The sequence below is a fragment of the Oncorhynchus mykiss genome, chromosome 6 (assembly GCF_057628025.1).
Source record: "Oncorhynchus mykiss isolate SJ-2025 chromosome 6, ASM5762802v1, whole genome shotgun sequence".
Classification (NCBI taxonomy): Eukaryota; Metazoa; Chordata; class Actinopteri; order Salmoniformes; family Salmonidae; genus Oncorhynchus; species Oncorhynchus mykiss.
Window position 1 is genome coordinate 52,545,591 of NC_143027.1, and position 21,625 is coordinate 52,567,215.

Below are 21,625 nucleotides of genomic sequence, written 5' to 3' on the forward strand. Positions count from 1 at the left end.
ACTTAGGGTTTGTAACGTCTCACCCACTGAAATGGTGGGTAATTAGACAATTACCCACCTCCGACACCTCAAAAACAACTGTTATGCGGATGTCGGCTAGCACGGATCTGATAGAATATAGCCCAAGCTGGCCATCCTATGGTTAGTCATCAAGGTTTATGACACACACATACATACCATGCACACCTGACCTGCTACATTTCTGATAGGGGTACCATGGTGACACACCATTTCTGCCTGATGTGTTAATGAGAGTCAGCAAGGAGAGGAAGAAGGGGTGGGTGCCCAATGTTTCAATGTAATTTGTCAACATATTGTGACTTGGAAAATACATTGTTTTGATGGAAAAAAATGTTACACCAGGATTATGTCATCATGGTAACCCTTTTTCAACATATTTTATAAAAGGAATTTCTACCTTTGAAACAACATCAGATATTCAACATTATATTAGCTATCACGAAAAAACTATAGGTTGGGCAGCATATATCTATATATACACTGCTCAAAAACATAAAGGGAACACTTAAACAACACAATGTAACTCCAAGTCAATCACACTTCTGTGAAATCAAAACTGTCCACTTAGGAAGCAACACTGATTGACAATAAATTTCACATGCTGTTGTGCAAATGGAATAGACAACAGGTGGAAATTATAGGCAATTAGCAAAACACCCCCAATAAAGGAGTGGTTCTGCAGGTGGTGACCACAGACCACCAGTTCCTATGCTTCCTAGCTGATGTTTTGGTCACTTTTGAATGCTGGCGGTGCTTTCACTCTAGTGGTAGCATGAGACGGAGTCTACAACCCACACAAGTGGCTCAGGTAGTGCAGCTCATCCAGGATGGCACATCAATGTGAGCTGTGGCAAGAAGGTTTGCTGTGTCTGTCAGCGTAGTGTCCAGAGCATGGAGGCGCTACCAGGAGACAGGCCAGTACATCAGGAGACGTGGAGGAGGCCGTAGGAGGGCAACAACCCAGCAGCAGGACCGCTACCTCTGCCTTTGTGCCAGGAGGAGAAGGAGGAGCACTGCCAGAGCCCTGCAAAATGACCTCCAGCAGGCCCCAAATGTGCATGTGTTGGCTCAAACGGTCAGAAACAGACTCCATGAGGGTGGTATGAGGGCCCGACGTCCACAGGTGGGGGTTGTGCTTACAGTCCAACACCGTGCAGGACATTTGGCATTTGCCACAGAACACCAAGATTGGCAAATTCTCCAGATGAAAGCAGGTTCACACTGAGCACATGTGACAGACTTGACAGTCTGGAGACGCCGTGGAGAACGTTCTGCTGCCTGCAACATCCTCCAGCTTGACCGGTTTGGCGGTGGGTCAGTCATGGTGTGGGGTGGCATTTCTTTGGGGGGCCGCATAGCCCTCCATGTGCTCGCAAGAGGTAGCCTGACTGTCATTAGGTACCGAGATGAGATCCTCAGACCCCTTGTGAGACCATATGCTGGTGCGTTTGGCCCTGGGTTCCTCCTAATGCAAGACAATGCTAGACCTCATGTGGCTGGAGTGTGTCAGCAGTTCCTGCAAGAGGAAGGCATTGATGCTATGGACTGGCCCGCCCGTTCCCCAGACCTGAATCCAATTGAGCACATCTGGGACATCATGTCTCGCTCCATCCACCAACGCCACGTTGACAGTCAGACTGTCCAGGAGTTGGCGGATGCTTTAGTCCAGGTCTGGGAGGAGATCCCTCAGGAGACCATCCGCACCTCATCAGGAGCATGCCCAGGCGTTGTAGGGAGGTCATACAGGCACGTGGAGGCCACACACACTACTGAGCTTCATTTTGACTTTTTGTAAGGACATTACATCAAAGTTGGATCAGCCTGTAGTGTGGTTTTCCACTTTAATTTTGAGTGTGACTCCAAATCCAGACCTCCATGGGTTGATACATTTGATTTCCATTGATAATGTTTGTGTGATTTTGTTGTCAGCACATTCAACTATGTAAAGAAAAAAGTATTTAATAAAAATATTTCATTCATTCAGTTCTAGGATGTGTTATTTTAGTGTTCCCTTTATTTTTTTGAGCAGTGTATATCTACAGCTATCCATTTGGTTTTAACCAGGCCCAGCAATGCTTGGCTTTGTTATTTGTTACTGAACACTACCAATATGCTATCATAAGGAAGATTATTGAGAGATTGCTTAATAACTAGAAAGATTCACTGTTGCTGTCAAAGTCATTTCAAAGGGTAGGTTTAACAGAGCAAATGAAATGTATCAATACTTTATAAGTCATCACTAGAAACTTATACTTATATTTTTGGTGATGGAGATATGAATCCAACATATAAATTATGTGTTCGTAGACAAACTGGATATTAAATTGTGCTTTGTCAGTCCAACCAAATATCAACATTTGAAGTAGATGTACAAAAATATTATGTTTGGATAGTTCTATCTCTCCCACTGACTTAGTCTGTCTTTAATTCCAGTTTGTCTACCAATGTATAATTGATATGTTGGACTCAATTATACTTTAAGTGCACTTTAAATAAATATACTGATATTTGCATTGTTATTACTTTAGTAATACAGAAAATAGCCTATCTTCAAATATAACAGTATTTATTCAACCTTAAAATTATCAACACATCCATTGCCACATTGAGGTTACTGTAACTATAATGTCTTTGTATGTAATCATAGAAAGCATGCATGTTCAAGATAACATGCAAAGGTCGCAGGTCTGTGGAGATCTTCACAATTGCTATATTAATCTGCGTAGAATCTCGAATAGCGTTTATCACTTGCACTATGTACTTTTATTGTACTCTCAACTGCAATCCAGGTAATCTGGCTGTGCTATTAGATCAGTGATAACACAGTATCCCTTCCCACTCACAGCCCCTGTATCCGTATCCCGGTTGAAAATGGCAGATTTTGTGATTGAGCGCTTAAATTGGAATGCAGTGGCCGTACAGTAACATTCTATCAGAGCTCAGGTTCTCCGCTTCACAGCGCTGTATGGGTTTTGACTGACATTCATTATAAATTGAGCAGCATGCACAACAAGAAGATGTCCCCAACCCGTCTGCTACTTGGGAAACTTTTGCACATTTGTTGTACTCTGAGTGAGGGGAATGCTGTAAAGCGAGAGGAGTGTATGTGTTCTGAAAGAGGATGAGGATTATAATAAATACTGCTTTGATGTTATACAAGCAAACTACAAACCCATGAGTCCAAATGTGCACTTCATACTCACACTTGAATGTACTCATGACTCCATTAAATGCGCACCAAAATTACAATATGTTTGCCTTTTGAAAGCCTAACGCTATAAAATATTACTTTATAACTTGTTGTCATGTTGGCAATAGAATAACCTGTCAAGATTGCAATTTATAATGAAACTTTTTTTGATTGTATGATGGTGGGGATGCAGGGCTGTGTTCCAAAAAAAAAATACAGGTGTACTTGCTTCAGTTCGTCAATGGCAAAGCTAGGAGAGCAACTTTATTTTCTTTGAGTTTTAAAGTGCATTGAAATTACTTAGGAACTATGCACAGTTTGGAGAGGTGTGTGGCCACACGTAGACACCGTTTAGACCTCTAACTCAAACTGTAAATGTTTTTATCTTGCACCTACTCCAAAATGTAAATTAATATTCTTATTATGTTACTGAATGTATCCAGAGTATTTTCAAATTGGAATCAGGAAGTAGGTGCAGAAGGTGAGTTTAATAAACATGAACAAGGCATATAAACAAATATGGACAATGTTGGGGTCCAGGATGTGGCCCACTGGAACCCAACAGCGCTTCTCTGAACCGTTCCCCTCCCAGTCCACCAGGAAATGAAGCCAACCCCCACGATGCCAGGAGTAGAATAGGGACCTGACGGCATAGGCGGGGGTCCCATCTACAGTGGGGAGAACAAGTATTTGATACACTGCCGACTTTGCAGATTTTCATACTTACAAAGCATGTAGAGGTCTGTAATTTTTTTATCATAGGTACACTTCAACTGTGAGAGACGGAATGTAAAACAAAACTACAGAAAATCACATTGTATGATTTTTAAGAATATAATTAGCATTTTATTGCATGACATATGTATTTGATCACCTACCAACCTGTTAGATTTTCTTTAAGAAGCCCTCCTGTTCTCCACTCATTACCTGTATTAACTCCAAAAATTCAGAAAATCACATTGTATGATTTTTAAGTAATTAATTTGCATTTTATTGCACGACATAAGTATTTGATCCATCAGAAAAGCAGAACTTAATATTTGGTACAGAAACCTTTGTTTGCAATTACAGAGATCATACGTTTCCTGTAGTTCTTGACCGGGTTTGCACACACTGCAGCAGGGATTTTGGCCCACTCCTCCATTACAGACCTTCTCCAGATCCTTCAGGTTTCGGGGCTGTCGCTGGGCAATAAGGACTTTCAGCTACCTCCAAACATTTTCTATTGGGTTCAGGTCTGGACACTGGCTAGGCCACTCCAGGACCTCGAGATGCTCCTTACGGAGCCACTCCTTACTTGCCCTGGCTGTGTGTTCCGGGTCGTTGCCATGCTGGAAGACCCAGCCACGACCCATCTTCAATGCTCATACTGAGGGAAGGAGGTTGTTGGCCAAGATCTCGCGATTCATGGCCCCATCCATCCTCCCCTCAATATGGTGCAGTCGTCCTGTCCCCTTTGCAGAAAAGCATCCCCAAAGAATGATGTTTCCACCTCCATGCTTCACGGGTGGGATGGTGTTCTTTGGGTTGTACTCATCCTTCTTCTTCCTCCAAACACGGCGAGTGGAGTTTAGACCAAAAAGCTCTATTTTTGTCTCATCAGACCACATGACCTTCTCCCATTCCTCCTCTGGATCATCCAGATGGTCATTGGCAAACTTCAGATGGGCCTGGACATGCGCTGGCTTGAGCAGGGGGACCTTGCGTGCACTGTAGGATTTTAATCCATGACGGCGTAGTGTGTTACTAATGGTTTTCTTTGAGACTGTGGTCCCAGCTCTCTTCAGGTCGTTGACCAGGTCCTGCCGTGTAGTTCTGGGCTGATCCCTCACCTTCCTCATGATCATTGATGCCCCACGAGGTGAGATCTTGCATGGAGCCCCAGACCGAGGGTGATTGACCGTCATCTTGAACTTCTTCCATTTTCTAATAATTGCGCCAAGGGTTGTTGCCTTCTCACCAAGCTGCTTGCCTATTGTCCTATAGCCCATCCCAGCCTTGTGCAGGTCTACAATTTTAGCCCTGATGTCCTTACACAGCTCTCTGGTCTTGACCATTGTGGAGAGGTTGGAGTCTGTTTGATTGAGTGTGTGGACAGGTGTCTTTTATACAGGTAACGAGTTCAAACAGGTGCAGTTAATACAGGTAAAGAGTGGAGAACAGGAGGGCTTCTTAAAGAAAAACTAACAGGCCCGCTGATATCCCAGGATGTACTGGAAGGGAGTCAGCCCAGTGGAGGAGTGACAAAGTGAGTTCTGGGCATACTCCGCCCAGGGAAGGAACTGGGCACACTCCCCCTGCCTGTCCTGGCAGTGACTTCTAAGGAACCTCCCCAGCTCCTGGTTGGTCCTCTCCACCTGCCCGTTGGACTGAGGCCAGTACCTGGATGTGAGGCTGGCCATGGCCCCCAGCTTCTCCATGAAGGCTCTCCATTCCCGCAACGAGAATTGGTGACCATGGTCAGAGATCAAGTCCTCCGGAAGGCCATAGTACCAGAAGACCTTCTGGAACAGTGCCTCAGCGACCTGGAGGGTGGTAAGGAGACCAGAGAGGATAAAATGGTTGTCCACAACAACCATGGTGAAACCATCCAGATGGATGGAGATCAGTAAGAAATCTATGGACAGAAGGGACCAAGGCCGAGTTTTCCTGCTGAAGCATGCCGGGAGATTTGGTTTGGGCATATACAGAGTAGGAGTTGAAAAAGCGGGCGATGACCTGCGCCATGGTGAGCCACCAGTACTTTGCAGAGATGGATTGAATGGTACAGGTGAAAGCTGGATGTCCAGCGGCGAGGGATGTGTGTGCCCAGGTCTCTTACCACCTGTGGGGACATAGATGTGCTCAGGAGAGCATGTAGCAGGTGCGGGTTCCTCCTCCAGAGCATGGCATATGTTTACATCTACATCCCAAAACATGGGGCCAACGATACAGGAGGACAAAATTATGGGCTGGAGGGCACTTACAGGACTCTCAAATGACATGGAACCTAGGATGGGTTTGGCCCTCTTCCCCAGTGGACCCTGGGTTGGGAAGCATCGGACACAGCTGAAGCTGGTGCCACTCCTGGCTGTTTGGACCTCCTTGTGTAGTCCTCTATACAAAATAGGGTGCAGAGCACCGGTTCATTCCATCCGCTGGAGGCTGCCACGTACCGGAAGGTGAGGGTGTACTCAGTAGCAGTCTGGGCTCCCTGTTGGAGTTGGAATAGTTGCTCACCTCCCTCTCTGACCTCTGGTGGATTGTTGAAGACTGCACTGAACATAGCCATGAACCTCTCGTAGAAACCCAGCTCTTTCTCGCCTCTCTCCCAGATGGCTGTAGCTCACTCCAACGCCTGCCTGGTCAGCAGGGAAATGACTGTGGCAACCTTGGACCTCTCGTGGTGGGGGCTCCCATCTTAAGGCCGAAATAGAGGGAGTACTGGAGTAGGAAGCCACGGCATTTGGATGTAGTCCCGGAGTCCCATCATACTTGTCCGGGAGGGACAGCAGGGCATTGCCTCCCTGGGCGGACTGCTGGGTAGGTTGGGTGGCTGGCTTACTGAGACGACTCGTGGTAGGAGGCCCTCCACTAGTTGGAGGTGAAACCTCTCGAGTGGCGTCGAGGCGGTGTAGGACACCGAGGACCTCATCCGGAGGTCATGGCGGAGTAGGTATGCCTGTTCACGGCTCTTTTCTGGATTTTGATAATTAGTGAGAATTGGACAAATTATTCTGTACATGCATTAAATGAACAATGAGATGAACTTGGAGAAGAGTGCCCTAAGGAAGCTGGTCCTGGGATTCTGTTCACAAACACAAACAGACCCCCAAGACAGAAACACAATTACATGTAGACTCAACTAATTCATATGAAAACTAAAAGATAATTACTTGACACATTGGAAAATCATTATCAAAAAAGGAGAAGACAGATATGTGCACACTACCCACATAATGAGGTGGAAACTGAGCTGCACTTCCTAACCTCCTGCTAAATGTTTGACTATATTAGACACATATTTCCCTCAGATTACACAGACGTTACAAAGAATTTGAAAACAAATCTAATTTCGATAAACTACTGGGTGAGATCTCAATTCATTAAAACGAGGAAATCACCACCGCCCGACCTCTCTGCTTTCTCTCCCCCAACTCCATCTAATCCAGATATTCTGTGCATCCACAAATCAACGGCCCTACAGATCATCACTGGCCAATTAAGTCATTAATATGTATATAGTATGAAACGTAATTATTATTTCCTAAATTGATTAATTGATTGAATAATTGATACCTTATCAATTTATTTGCATTCTCATGATTATGATGAACCCTTATGATCCTAAATGACTCAATCATGCTTCATATTGAATTCCTATTGAACTGAATTGCTGAATTGCCTAATTATGTTAGTAATGAGAATGATTGTTATGATTTCACTTTTGTGAATATTAATTTTATTTGATACATGTTATTCTGTTTCCTTTGTTATGCAGCACACACAAAATATCCAGGAAAATATACTATCCAGTAAATTCCTGCCTCAGTCTCCTCCATTCCTCTCAGTCACCTGACCCATGACCGCCTGTTTACCTTCACTATTGTCAGTCATCCTACCTGTCCGGCTACACACAGAGATTCCATTAATCTTTCAGTATATAGCTATCACGGCTCAGGAAAAGACCCAGATGCAGACCGTTCGAATAACGGACGTTTACTATGTAAACAGGGGGCAGGCAAAGGGCAGGCAAGGGGACCGTAGGCCAGGGCAGAGCCCGAAAGGTACAGAGTGGCAGGCAGGCTCAGGGCAGGCAGATTGATCAAATAACGGGAAAACTAGAAAACTCAAGGAAATAGGAGTAATAAAAAACACGCTGGTAGGCTTGACAAGACAAGACTAACTGGCAACAGACAAACTGAGAACACAGGTATAAATGCACCTGGGATAATGGGCAACGCCTTTTTTTTATTTATTTAACTCCCAGTTGGAGGGGAGTGGAGACAAGCACATATAGCCATAAAATTACATGTTTGAGAGAGAGAGAGAGAGAGATATTTTACCCCAAACCAGATGGGGGGAATCAGTGGGGGTTCTGGATGTAAGACAGGGGAGCTGTTGGCCCCCCAGCTTGTGTTTCACAAGCTTGGAAAAGGGACATTGGGTCCCTTTAAATGCACACCACGGAGCACAGACAAAAGACTCCCTGATCATTCAACAGAATAAAAGCTTTGTCCGTGTGAAAGTGAGTGAGTCAGTGAATGAGAGAGAGGCAGGGTAGAGAAAGAGATTGTGTACATTGACTTTGTGCATCCAAATCTCTCTCGCTCACAATCTCTCCATTCCCTCTCTTTTGCCGTGTCATTCTCTCTCGCTTCATCTCTCTGTCTTTTTTTTACCGTTCTATCTTGCCCTCTCAGGACACATTAAACAACAACTCATTTGGTAAGAAGTACAGCTGGCAGGAGAAGGTCTCGCTCTCATCCTCCCCCCTCAAAACAGGTGAGCTGTTCCACCACCACTTCACTTTACATGAGAATGCTGGCTCGTACCACCAGTTTTAATCTTTTGGGGGGTTGCTGATTTTGCTGATTTAGTAGATTTTAACAAAGCAGTGACTGCAGAATCAACCACTGCCCCTAGAACTATAAACATATTTCCTTTCATCCATTGTAACATTGTCCAAAATCTGTCTGTGGATGAATTAGAATGGCCTCTCTGAACTACAGTATATGTAAAACTAGCAGAGAGTATTTTGAGTTACCGACTAGCACCGCCGACTCAGATGTTAAAAAGATGCTGCACTATGAAGCTTCTATTACCCTAGCTGTCACTAAATGTGTATGGACAGAAAGGATAGCAAAATCAAATATAAAATGGTTGACTTTTTATTCTTGACGCACATACACATAAACCGTTCTTTTGAAGTTACATCTGTCTCTCTAATATATAACCGTGTCATCTTTAGGTCCACTAGCACCAATTTGGTTTGATGCTTTATATTGCTGTTTTCTTGATCAGATATCTCTTGAAAAATATAGTTATCCATTCCAATGGCACTTCCTGGTACAATTTTCTGTATTGGCCAAACTACATGCTCTCCGGGATACATGTGTCTCCTTATAATGACAATATCTGACTCTCTTCATTGCTTCACACCCCCAATCATTAGTAATGGTTGTAATTATAACTTAATTTATAAAAATATTTTTATACATTGCTCTCAAAGCATGTATTAGTGTCCTCTGATAGCAGTGACAGCATCCCTGCAAGGCTCTAATAGTTTTTGACAGTGGATTATGACGTATTAGGTCAATCACATTCTATTTGCTGCCCACTGAATATGATGAGTAACGTGGATTAAGAGTGTAATCCCAGTGTTACCTAACCAACTAGACATTTCTGATATTTGTGTGTGTTTGTCTGTGCATGTTGATCTGTATTTGCACTGTCTGTGTGTACTGTATGTGAACTGCTGCATAAGTTTCCATCTGTTCTATTTTTAATTTAACTAGGCAAGTCAGTTAAGAAAAAAATATTACTTACAATGACGGCCTAGGAACAGTGGGTTAACTGTCTTGCTCAGGGGCAGAACGACAGATTTTTACCATGTCAGCTCAGGGATTCGATTCTAGCAACATTTTGGTTACTGGCCCAACACTCTAACCACTAGGATATATGTTATGTGCCCTTGTTTGTGTTTGTGTATTTTCTATGTTAATGTGTACATGTGTGGATATGTCTGTCTTTGTGTCTTCTTGTATGTCTGTCTGTGAATGCTTGGGTCTCTGTCTGTCTCCCTCCCCCAGGCGGGCTGATCTCTCCCCATGAGCACAGCTGTCTAAGTGACGAGGACAAGCTGCAGCACGGAGGTGGGACGCAGACCAAGGACCGCGGCACATCCACTGACACTCCCTGCAGATACAAACACACCTCTGGACACACCGAGAGCTCCACAGCGGGGACACGCTCCAAACTGCCGGAGAAGCCCCCAGCACCCCCGCCTCCCCAAAACTACACACTCGCACCTCTGGGCCCCCCAGGGACACACAGAGAGAAGATCCGCTATCACACAGATGTACGCCTAGAACCCACCGAGGAGATCTATCTGACTCCAGTGCACCGTTCCGAGCAGGACCACCCATTCCTGTCCCAGCAGCCAGAGCACGGACGCATGTCAATCAGCTCTGACAACGAGGGCCCGCCCCCTTACCAGCCTCTGCCCGACCGGACCAACCCTTCCATTTGTGAGGAGGACGAGGTTTACATGCCCCCTCCCTCCTACGCCTCCTATGTGGAGGCTCTCTTCACCCCTCCCTCTACCGCCCCCCCCATGGAACCCCCAGGCTTAGCCCTGAACCTCGGCCTGAGGGAAGGAGGAGCAGGGGCGATGGTGAGAGCAGGGGCAGGGGTGGAGTATGTAGATGCCCAAGATGAGACATTTGGGGTAGAGGGTGAGGATGAGAGGGTAAGGGTTGTGGGAGGCAGGCAGTATTTGGGACGTGGTGGCTGTGGTGCCCCCACGAGTACTTTGATGAGCTCGGAAGCGAGTGGTCTGTCTTACGACTCTGTGAAGTACACACTCGTTGTGGACGAGCATGCGCAGCTCGAACTGGTAAGTCTGAGGCAGTGTTACCAATGTTACAGCGACGACAGCAACTCTGCGACCGTCTACGACAACTGCGTCTCGTCTCCGTATGAGTCGGCCATAGGGGAGAAGTATAAGGAGGAAGAGGAAGAAGAGAAAGAGGATGAGGAGGATGAGGAGGAGGAGGAGGAGAGAGTGAGAAGGGTGAGGAGAGAAGCCCCCGCCTGTCTGTCAGAGGACTCCACCCCGGAGGCGAACTTGCACTTCTCTAAGAAGTTCCTCAACATCTTCATGAACGGACGGTCACGATCATCCAGTAGGTACCACCACTGAACCACAATGACACCATCTTGTGTTCAGACACTGCAGTTTCTTACGTTAAGCTTAAAGGGCAACTCAATCACTTTTTAACCTCATATTCATTAACACCAGCACAAAACCAGTGTCAACATATGTGAAAACGGAGCATTTCTAAGTTTTGTAGAAACAAATATAAAGTTCAAAAGTTCTGTCCGATGACGCATTTTAATCCTCAGTCTATTGACTCACCCATGCATCAATCTAAGTAACATAATAAAACAAATTCCCATGAAAATCCAGTTTAACTTAAGCTAGAGATACTTTTTGTGTCTCAATCAGTGGAGGTCGGTACAGTTTAAGATGAGGGACGATGATACATTTTTTCATGAACATCACCTTATTTCTATTGGACATAGCATACTGGATGACTGCCATTCATATTCCAGTGACCCAGCTCAATGTAACATCGATAGGTTTAGGCTACTACATCATACTGTACTTGAATTTTTGCCTGTACCCATTATGAGGTTGCAACAACCTAGCCTATGAATTAAAATTTACCATGTAGGTGCACAGGTCGATATAATGTTTAGTAATCAACCTTTACCTAGCTGATCTAGGGTGTAATAATTAGTCCAACAGTGGCAAACAACAGTTTCTATTGGACAAATTCTGGTACGTTTATCCCCGTTTTGTTCTGTTTGCTTCTGTTTAAGAAACATTATTCAACAGAATCTGCGCAATGAATACACCCCTAATCGCGCTCAAACAAAGTTCAATTTCATAGTAGCATACAAACAGCTCGTTGTATACAGCATATAATTCCTCGCATCGATCTACTCTCTCTCCTCCTCTCACCTTTTCCCTAAGTGTGTGGACTTCAGTGCACAACACATCAGCTGTCTGTGACCAGGCAACAAAACTTTTCCAAGCCAAACCTTTATATCATGACCGCTAACTGCTTCACACAGCCTATAACGTTGTCGCATCATAGATAACATAGCTACTAGAACTAATGTGTTAGTAAACCCACTACAATCATGCAGTACAGTGTACAATCATCAGCAGTTACACCGGCAGGCCCCAGTGTCAATAAATTAATACAACCAGAAGCTTACTTTGACTTGTAATATTTCCAGTGTTGGATAGCTATAGCCAGCTTTCTAATATAGCATCCCTCTCTGTTTGAGCCGGGTGTTTGAGTAGGCTAAACTAGCTAGCTACGTTACACTCTAGCTAAGTAAGTGAAAGTGAAAAAATATATATTACGAAATATAGCTAGCTCTCTTTCTCTCAAAACTGTTAAACTATTGTCTTTTTCTCTCTTTGAGTCAACTACTCACCACATTTTATGCACTGCAGTGCTAGCTAGCTGTAGTTTATGCTATCAGTATTAGATTAATTATCTGTTCCTTCGATTGGGTGGGCAACATGTCAGTGCAATGCTGCAAGAGCTCTGATAGGTTGGAGGATGTCCTGGGCGTCCTCCGGAAGTTGTCATAATTATGGTGTAAACCTATGGAAGGTGTTGAGAACCATGAGCCTCCTTGGTTGTGTGTTGAAGTCAATGTACCCAGAGGAGGACAGAAGCTAGCTGTGACCGGGTATGGTATCTCGTACTTCTTTAGGTTAGTAATAATTTGAGTAATGCTGGAGTTTTTGCGAAGGAGCTTGATAAATGAACAGCATGTAATGTTTCGACCTATTCGACGTCAGAGGCCCAGCCTACTTTTTCATAGAGAAAATCTGTCACCCTTGATAAAAGGAAGTCTGCTATCAAATCAAATGTATTGTCACATACACGTGTTTAGCAGATGTTATTGCGGGTGTAATGAAGTTCTTGTTTCTAGCTCCGACAGTGCAGTAATATCTAACAAGTAATATCTAACAATTTCACAACATATTCCCAATTCACACAAATCTAAGTAAAGGAATGGAATTAAGAATATATAAACAGATGGACGAGCAATGTCAAAACAGCATAGACTAAGATACAGTAGAATAGAATACAGTATATACATATGAAATGAGTAATGCAAGATGTGTAAACATTATTAAAGTGACCAGTGTTCCATTTATAAAAGTGGCCAGTGATTTCAAGTCTATATACAGTGCCTTGCAAAAGTATTCATCCCCTTGGCGTTTTTCCTATTTTGTTGCATTAAAACCTGTAATTTAAATGTATTTTTATTTGGATTTCATGTAATGGACATACACAAAATAGTCAAAATTGGTGAAGTGAAATGAAAAAAAATTACTTGTTTCAAAAAATGTAAAATAACAGAAAAGTGGCACATGCATATGTATTCACCCCCTTTGCTATGAAGCCCCTAAATAAGATCTGGTGCAACCAATTACCTTCAGAAGTCACATAATTAGTTAAATGATTTCCACCTGTGTGCAATCTAAGTGTCACATGATCTTAGTATATACAGTTGTAGTTGGAAGTTTACATACACCTTAGCCAAATACATTTAAACTCAGTTTTTCACAATTCCTGACATTTAATCCTAGTAAAACTTCCCTGTCTTAGTTCAGTTAGGATCACCACTTTATTTTAAGAATGTGAAATGTCAGAAAAATAGTAGAGAATTATTTATTTCAGCTTTTATTTCTTTAATCACATTCCCAGTGGGTCAGAAGTTTACATACACTCAATTACTATTTGGTAGCATTACCTTTAAATTGTTCAACTTGGGTCAAACATTTTGGGTAGCCTTCCACAAGCTTCCCACAATTTCGGGTGAATCTTGTCCATTCCTCCTGACAGAGCTGGTGTAACTGAGTCAGGTTTGTAGGTCTCCTTGCTCGCACACACTTTTTCAGTTCTACCCACACATTTTCTATAGGATTGAGGTCAGGGCTTTGTGATGGCCACTCCAACACCTTGACTTTGTTGTCCTTAAGCCATTTTGCCACAACTTTGGAAGTATGCTTGGGGTCATTGTCCATTTGGAAGACCCATTTGTGACCAAGCTTGATGTCTTGAGATATTGCTTCAATATATCCACATAATTGTCCTGCCTCATGATGCCATCTATTTTGTGAAGTGCACCAGCCCCTCCTGCAGCAAAGCACCCCCATGCTGCCACCCCCGTGCTTCACGGTTTGGATCGTGTTCTTCGGCTTGCGAGCCTCCCCCCTTTTCATCCAAACATAACGCTGGTCATTATGGCCAAACAGTTCTATTTTTGTTTCATCAGACCAGAGAACATTTCACCAACAATTACAATCTTTGTCCAAATGTGTAGTTGCAAACCGTAGTCTGTTTTTTTTTATGGCAGTTTTAGGACTCGTTTTACTGTGGATATAGATACTTTTGTACCTGTTTCCTCCAGCATCATCACAATATCCTTTGCTGTTGTTCTGGGATTGATTTGCACTTTTCGCACCAAAGTACGTTCATCTCTAAGAGACAGAACACATCTCCTTCCTGAGCGGTATGACGGCTGTGTGGTCCCATGATGTTTATACTTGCGTATTATTGTTTGTACAGATGAATGTGGTACCTTCAGTCATTTGTAAATTGCTCCCAAGGATGAACCAGACTTGTGGAGGTCTACAAATATTTTTCTGAGGTCTTGGTTGATTTATTTTTATTTTCCCATGATGTCAAGCAAATAGGCACTGAGTTTGAAGGTAGGCCTTGAAATACATCCACAGGAACAACTCAAATGATGTCAATTAGCCTACCAGAAGCTCCTAAAGCCATAACATAATTTCTGGAATTTTCCAAGTTGTTTAAAGGCACAGTCAACTTAGTGTATGTAAACTTCTCACCCACTGGAATTGTGATACAGTGAATTATAAGTGAAATAATATGTCTGTAAACAAAAATAATTTGTGTCATGAATTAAGTAGATGTCCTGACAGACTTGCCAAAACTATAGTTTGTTAACAAGAAATTTGTGGAGTGGTTGAAAAACAAGTTTTAATGACTCCAACCTAAGTGTATTTAAACTTCTGACTTCAAGTGTATACACCTGTTCTGAAAGGCCCCAGTCTGCAACACCACTAAGTACCACCAAGCAAGTGGCACCATGTGAAGACCAATGAGCTCTCCAAACAGGTCAGGGACAAAGTTGTGGAAAAGTACAGATCAGGGTTGGGTTATTAAAAAATATCTGAAATTTTGAAGAACCCACAGAGCACCGTTAAATCCATTATTAAAAAATGGAAAGAATATGGCACCACAACAAACCTGCCAAGAGAGGGTCGCCCATCAAAACTCACGGACCAGGCAAGGAGGGCATTAATCAGAGAGGCAACAAAGAGACCAAAGATAACACTGAAGGAGCTGCAAAGCTCCACAGCTAAGATTGGAGTATCTGTCCATAGGACCACTTTAAGCCATACACTCCACAGAGCTGGGCTTTACGGAAGAGTGTCCAGAAAAAGAAAAAAAAATCTACACTGGAGTTGCATACCAAGGCGCCATTGAATGTATCAGAGTGGCCTAGTTACAGTTTTGATTTAAATTGGTTTGGAACTTTATGGCAAAACTGGAAAATGGCTGTGACCAATGACCAGAATTTTTAAAAGAATAATGGGCAAATATTGTACAATCCATGTGTGCAAAGCTCTTAGACTTAACCAAAAAGATTTACCGCTGCATTTGCCACCAAAGGTGCTTCTACAAAGTATTGACTCAGGGGTGTGAATACTTATGTATTCACAATATTTATGCATTTAATGTTCAATACATTTTCAAAAATGTCTTCAAATATTTTTCACTTTGTCATTATGGGGTATTATGAGTAGATGGAAGAGAACATCAATTTCATCCAGGCTGTACACACAACAGAATGTGGAATAAGTCAAGGGTATATGAATACTTTCTGAAGGCACTGTAGACATTAAAAAGTACTGAACCCAGAGTAGATGCTTGCGGGATACCTTTTATTAAATAAAGGATAAATAAAATAAGCGATTATTGTAAGTACAGTGTGTACTCTGTTAGGTATACTTTGGAAACAGTACTTCAGAATAAAAACAAAAACTATTTTCCTCCCGACTTCTCCAGGTGCAGAGCCGTTTGGTTTGTTCTCCTGCCTCATAAATGGGGAAGAGAGGGAACAGAGTCACAGAGCCGTCTACAGGTGAGATACACCTTTATTATCATCATCACATCATCATTGTCTTGGTCACCATCATCATTGTCGTTGACGTCACCTGCACTATTGCTAATGAAATTTGGCAAGTATTTATACAAAGATACTTATTAAACACATACTTTCAGTATATAGCTGATGTGGGTATTGAACCCATAACTATATCTTAACACTGATTAATAAGCAAAGACCTCTAACCCGTCATACTTACTCAGATGACTTAGGTAATCTTAACCACTAAAGTAGTTGACAATTTACACTTTGGCCTTGCTTTGTAGCATTTAGTAATGTGACTTATAAGTTATGCTCCATGACATATAGATTTGACAGGCCAAATGGGTCTCTTGGTATCAGTAGAGCAGAAAACCATATGCATAGTTGCATCGTTCTACAAATAGAGTACATTTTGCGTCCTTTTGATATGTTAAGTAGAAATTGTGCACAAATATTGCATTTTAAAAGACTATTACAGTATATTAAAATTAAGTTTTCTTTAATATAGACCATATGGACAAGTCTATGCATTGTTCATAAAGTGCCAAAATTCTGCATTTTGGAAGCCAGGTTTTTCCGACTTCTAGGAAGATTTCAACCCACTTAACCACAACATTTCTCATAACTTTACAATGATGGTGAAAACTAAGGTGTCATAATCAACCCCTGTTGAACTGAAATCTCGTTTTAATATGGTGAAACTATTCCTTTTTAAAGGGATACTGCGAGATTTGGGGATTTACAGTAGCTCTTTATTCTACTTACCTAGTCCGATGAATTCAACATCATTTTTGTGTCTCTGCATGCAGTTTGAAGGTAATTGACATTAGCTTATCGTTAGCATAGCTCAATTGCTGGAATTCTCCAGGTACAGTAACCAGCTCCTCTCAAAAGCAGGTAAATATACCTTCTAACTATTCCAAAGCTGGTTGGTTGGTAATTTATAGTCCCATATCGTAATTTATATTTTATAAATTCTCACAATACACTCACGAACTATATTGGACAGCTATCTAGCTCAGAACTGAAGCGCTGTCCTGTTGTCGCAGCTGGCTGGCTGTGTGGAGAGAGGTTGCACATAGCCTTTTCTTGCACCTACGGCAGATGAATGAAATGTGTATAATTGCATTTAAAACAACGAGAATGTCACGCCCTGACCTTAGTTATCTTTGTTTTCTTTATTATTTTGGTTAGGTCAGGGTGTGACAAGCGTGGTTTGTTTAGTTTTTGTATTGTCTATGTGTTTTTGAATATCTAGGGGTTTTGGTAGTCTAGGTGTTTATGTCTATGGTTGCCTAGATTGGTTCTCAATCAGAGGCAGCTGTTTATTTTTGTCTCTGATTGGGGACCCTATTTACGTAGCCATATTCCTTGGGTAGTTTGTGGGTTCTTATTCTATGTTTAATTGCCTGTGCACTAGCCATATTTGCTTCACGGTTCGTTTTGATAGTTTGTTCAGTGTTTTTTCTTAATTAAAGAAGAATGTATGCTTACCAAGCTGCACCTTGGTCTCCTATTTATGACGACCGTGACATAGAATAGAAATATTATAGTTTATATATACTGGTAAAAATCCATAGAAAGTGCCAAACGCCCAGCTTTGGAGTAGCTTGAAGGTATTTTTCCATGCTTTTGAGAGGAGCTGTCTAGTGTACCTGTAGACCTCCAGCCATTGTGCTAAGCTTATGATGATCTAATGTAAATTATCTTTAAAATAAGCATTGGGCGAGTAACCAAAAGGTTGCTGGTTTGAATCCCCAAGCCGGTAAGTTCTGGAGTCTGGAGTCATAAAAACAATTAAATAAATGTATGTTATTTGGTAGGTCAAGGATCTCCGGAAAATTCCCAGACCCCCTGAAAGTTAAAAAACAAAATAACATTTTCAATAAATATTGTGTGTTTGACTGATTTGGACACAGAATGTGCAAAACCAACGGGCTGCTCAATACAGGTTGTTTGGTGTATTGTTGGTCTGTGTTCAACAGACCAACAATACAGTGAAATTCATGGAAGTACTACCACAGAAATGTTTAAATTTGTTGAGCCTTTTACCATTACTTGTAACTTCATCATACATTTGAACAGTATAAGACAAGTGATCATTCATTACTGTCATGCAACCCTCTGTTTGCAAAACAATATATTAAAACGCGCTTATATTTTGGGTTATGATGGGGTATGACAGTTGAAATAAGCTCATGACGCAAGTTATATTCTTCAAGAATCAATGGGTATACAACTGCATAATTAATTCAAAAGTAAATAAATGTATGTAGCAACTGCAGATTGCCCCTTTAAGGAAGACAAATATTAAACAGTTTGATCCTGATTGATTCAAGCACATGACATTGTAAGTACAGGAATATTTCTTAACTATGGTGTTTGACCACTATAAGCAGTTCAGTAGAATATATGTGAATCTTCTAAGCTGAGTGCTCTGTATCTGCTACCAGCCAAAGTACACAGGTGTGGACTTGAACGTTACATCGTTAAAAAATTGCCTCTGTAAGCATGAACAGGTTCTAAAATCTGACTTGTTGTTATATCTGGCTGCTTGTCCCTGTTTCTGTGACGACAACAGGTTTGTCCCTCGCCATGATGATGAGCTGGAGTTGGAGGTGGATGACCCTGTACTGGTGGAGATACAAGCAGAGGATTACTGGTACGAAGGCTATAACATGCGTACAGGCATCTGCGGCATCTTCCCTGCTTACTACGCCATAGAGGTCGCCAAGGAGCCAGAGAGCTTCAAAGGTGCAGTGCTTTGATCCCTGCTTATTTACACAGTGCTAAATGAGTATTTGTATCTCTTTAAAGGGGCAATCTGTAGTTCAAACAATAACAAAGCCAACACCCAGCCACTGATTTGGTAAACAGGGATGGGACTGGAGAATATTTACAATTAAAATGTTTACACAGTGGAGTAAAACAAGCTGATAGTTAAAAACTAAGCTAATGAGAATGTATAAGTTATATTCTTCAATAATCAAGAATTGGCCTACAGTATATCATTAAATAAGAAGTCTAAAAAAAGATGTAACAACTTCATATTGCCTCTTTAAGGAACACAAATATTAAATAGTTTGATCCTCATAACCAAATGATTCAAGCACATGACATTGTAAGTAAGGTCATATTTTTTTTTAACCTTTACTTAACCAGAAGGGAATACCCCCATGAAATGGACAAAAATGAATGGCAACATATTGCCATTGGGCGAAACATATACACAATCGCAAATACCACAGCAGTTGATTCAAAGCTTATAGCAACTGGCATATGGCAAATGCCAAGTGTCATACAGAAAAATTCCCAAAGATGGCGAGTTCACACTACCATAAATGTTCATATTGCAAATGGACATGAAGTCAAGACCCAAGGGTCAAATTTTGAAAATGTTAAAATGTTTAAAAAAATACAACTCCTAAAAAAGTGCTTTCTGGACCGTTTTTCAAATAAATGTTTTTTTGTGTGTTAATAATACATATATAACAACGATATGAACATACCTTTGAATTATAAGGCCTATGTTTTGTCCATTTACAATATACGACCATAGGAAGTCAAACGTCAGTGAACCATGGCCAAAAGTCATAAGAAATGTCCAAATGCCATACATAAGTATTGAAAGTAACAAATCAGGATGTTATGTCCATTTGCCATATATGATCATAGGAAGTTGGTTTCCGAACCCAAAAGTCAGTGAACCATGTCCAAATGGCATAAGAAATGTCAAAATGCCATACATAAGTATTGAAAGTACCAAATAAGATGTTATGTCCATTTGCCATATATGATCATAGGAAGTCAGCTTCCGAACCCAAAAGTCTGTGAACCATGTCCAAATGGCATTTATACTGACCAAATGATATATCACTATGTTAAGCCCCGAATGAACCTAGAAGGTATATTTATCATATTTGAAAAGAGAGAAGTGGGACTGTTGTTTTTTTAAAGATTTTTTGAAAAACGTCCAAAATGACCCCTATTAGATGGGCACGGGTGGGGGGTGCTCCCTACCCAGTCGTGGACCCCTTGCACCCCTCTAAAGGCCCGTTCCGATCACCAGGTGCACTGCTGTCCACTTGCAATGTCTTAAAATGGGCATTTGCCACACAAATTTGATATGCAGAAATGCCCAATTGACAGGCCCGTTGAACTTGGGATGGCCGGGCAGTGATAGTGGTTCCTCTCCATCGCTTGTGTTGATTTCATCATGTCCATTTAGTGATGGTAAAGCCCTCATTAAAAGCATTGCAAATGTACTGTCCATTTGCAATGTCTTTCAATGGGCATTTACCATCACGAATGTGACATGCTCTAATATATTGCAGAAATGCCCAATTGACTGGCCCGTTGAACTTGGGTTGGCAGTGATAGTGGTTCCTCTCCATCGCTCGTTGGTGTTGATTTCAGCATGTCAATTTGGTGATGGTTCATCACTGTTTAAACTTATTGCAAACGGACAAAAGTCAGCCATCAAGTCAGCATCCATCAGTCAATAAGATATCATTTTGACACCAAACTGATACATACGGACACCAAACCCACTTAGTCCAACATGTTTAGAAGCCAACTATCACATATTTCATAGCAGGCCCAAAATTCACAGCGCCTTCTGTTTTAACCACAATAAAAATGTAAAACACGTTAAATTCTAGCTGTGGGTCCAGTTCTGACATTATGTGTAGGCCTACCCCGAATCCCAACTTTTGGCTTGATAGGTCATTCGGAGCCTGAGCAGCGACCTTAATTAGTGTTGAGAATTCACTTTATCTGGGCGTTGCTACGGGGTCCCTGACAGAGCACAGAAACTTTAGGGTCTCTATGGGCCAAGGCGGTTTCAATGCACCTAGTCTTGAGACTCTGGGACTTTTCTAAATGTCATAATTTTTGAGATAGTCAAAATGAATTGAAGTCATTGCAAATGTACAAGGCTGTTTCTCTGCCTGGGAACCTTCTAGAGCCACATAACTCACCGTGCACGGTCGACTTAAACGCTAGAACATGTATATAAAGTTTCAGAGCTCTAGGCTTGACAGTTCTTTGGTAGTTCGAACGCAGGTAACTATTGCAGGGTCGGTGTGTCTATTAGCCCCACATTGTGTCACTCCCCATTGAATGTGTGATTTCAGAAAATCACAAATCACGTAGAGCTCCAAAACCCATCTTAACTGATTCATCTGAACACGCTGCAACTGGATCTATGACGTTTTTGGGGGGGAAAAATGTTTTCTTTAACTATCCCCAATTGTACATTGTACGATTTCTCGTAAATTACGACAGATAACTCTCTGGTTCTTTTTTTAGTGACACCGTAGGCTCATGTACTTTGACGTGAAACGGTCAAATTAGCGCTCTATGACCGTTTACCTTTAATCCCAGAAAATGGGCCTTAACTCAGAAAGCGTTGAGGCCTCGACGCCATCTTGTTTCTGG

At 42.0% G+C, this 21,625-nt stretch overlaps 1 protein-coding gene across 2 annotated transcripts in view; it reads left to right on the top strand.

The window, feature by feature from the left end:
- Positions 1-21,625, top strand: part of mapk8ip1b (mitogen-activated protein kinase 8 interacting protein 1b) — a 118,152-nt gene that overhangs the window by 80,065 nt on the left and 16,462 nt on the right. For both annotated transcript variants that reach the window (XM_021606791.3, XM_021606793.3), the window contains 4 exons: positions 8,614-8,695; positions 10,003-11,097; positions 16,105-16,180; positions 18,768-18,940. In XM_021606791.3, coding sequence (XP_021462466.1) covers positions 8,614-8,695; positions 10,003-11,097; positions 16,105-16,180; positions 18,768-18,940 — 1,426 coding nt within the window. The remainder of the gene's footprint in view (positions 1-8,613; positions 8,696-10,002; positions 11,098-16,104; positions 16,181-18,767; positions 18,941-21,625) is intronic.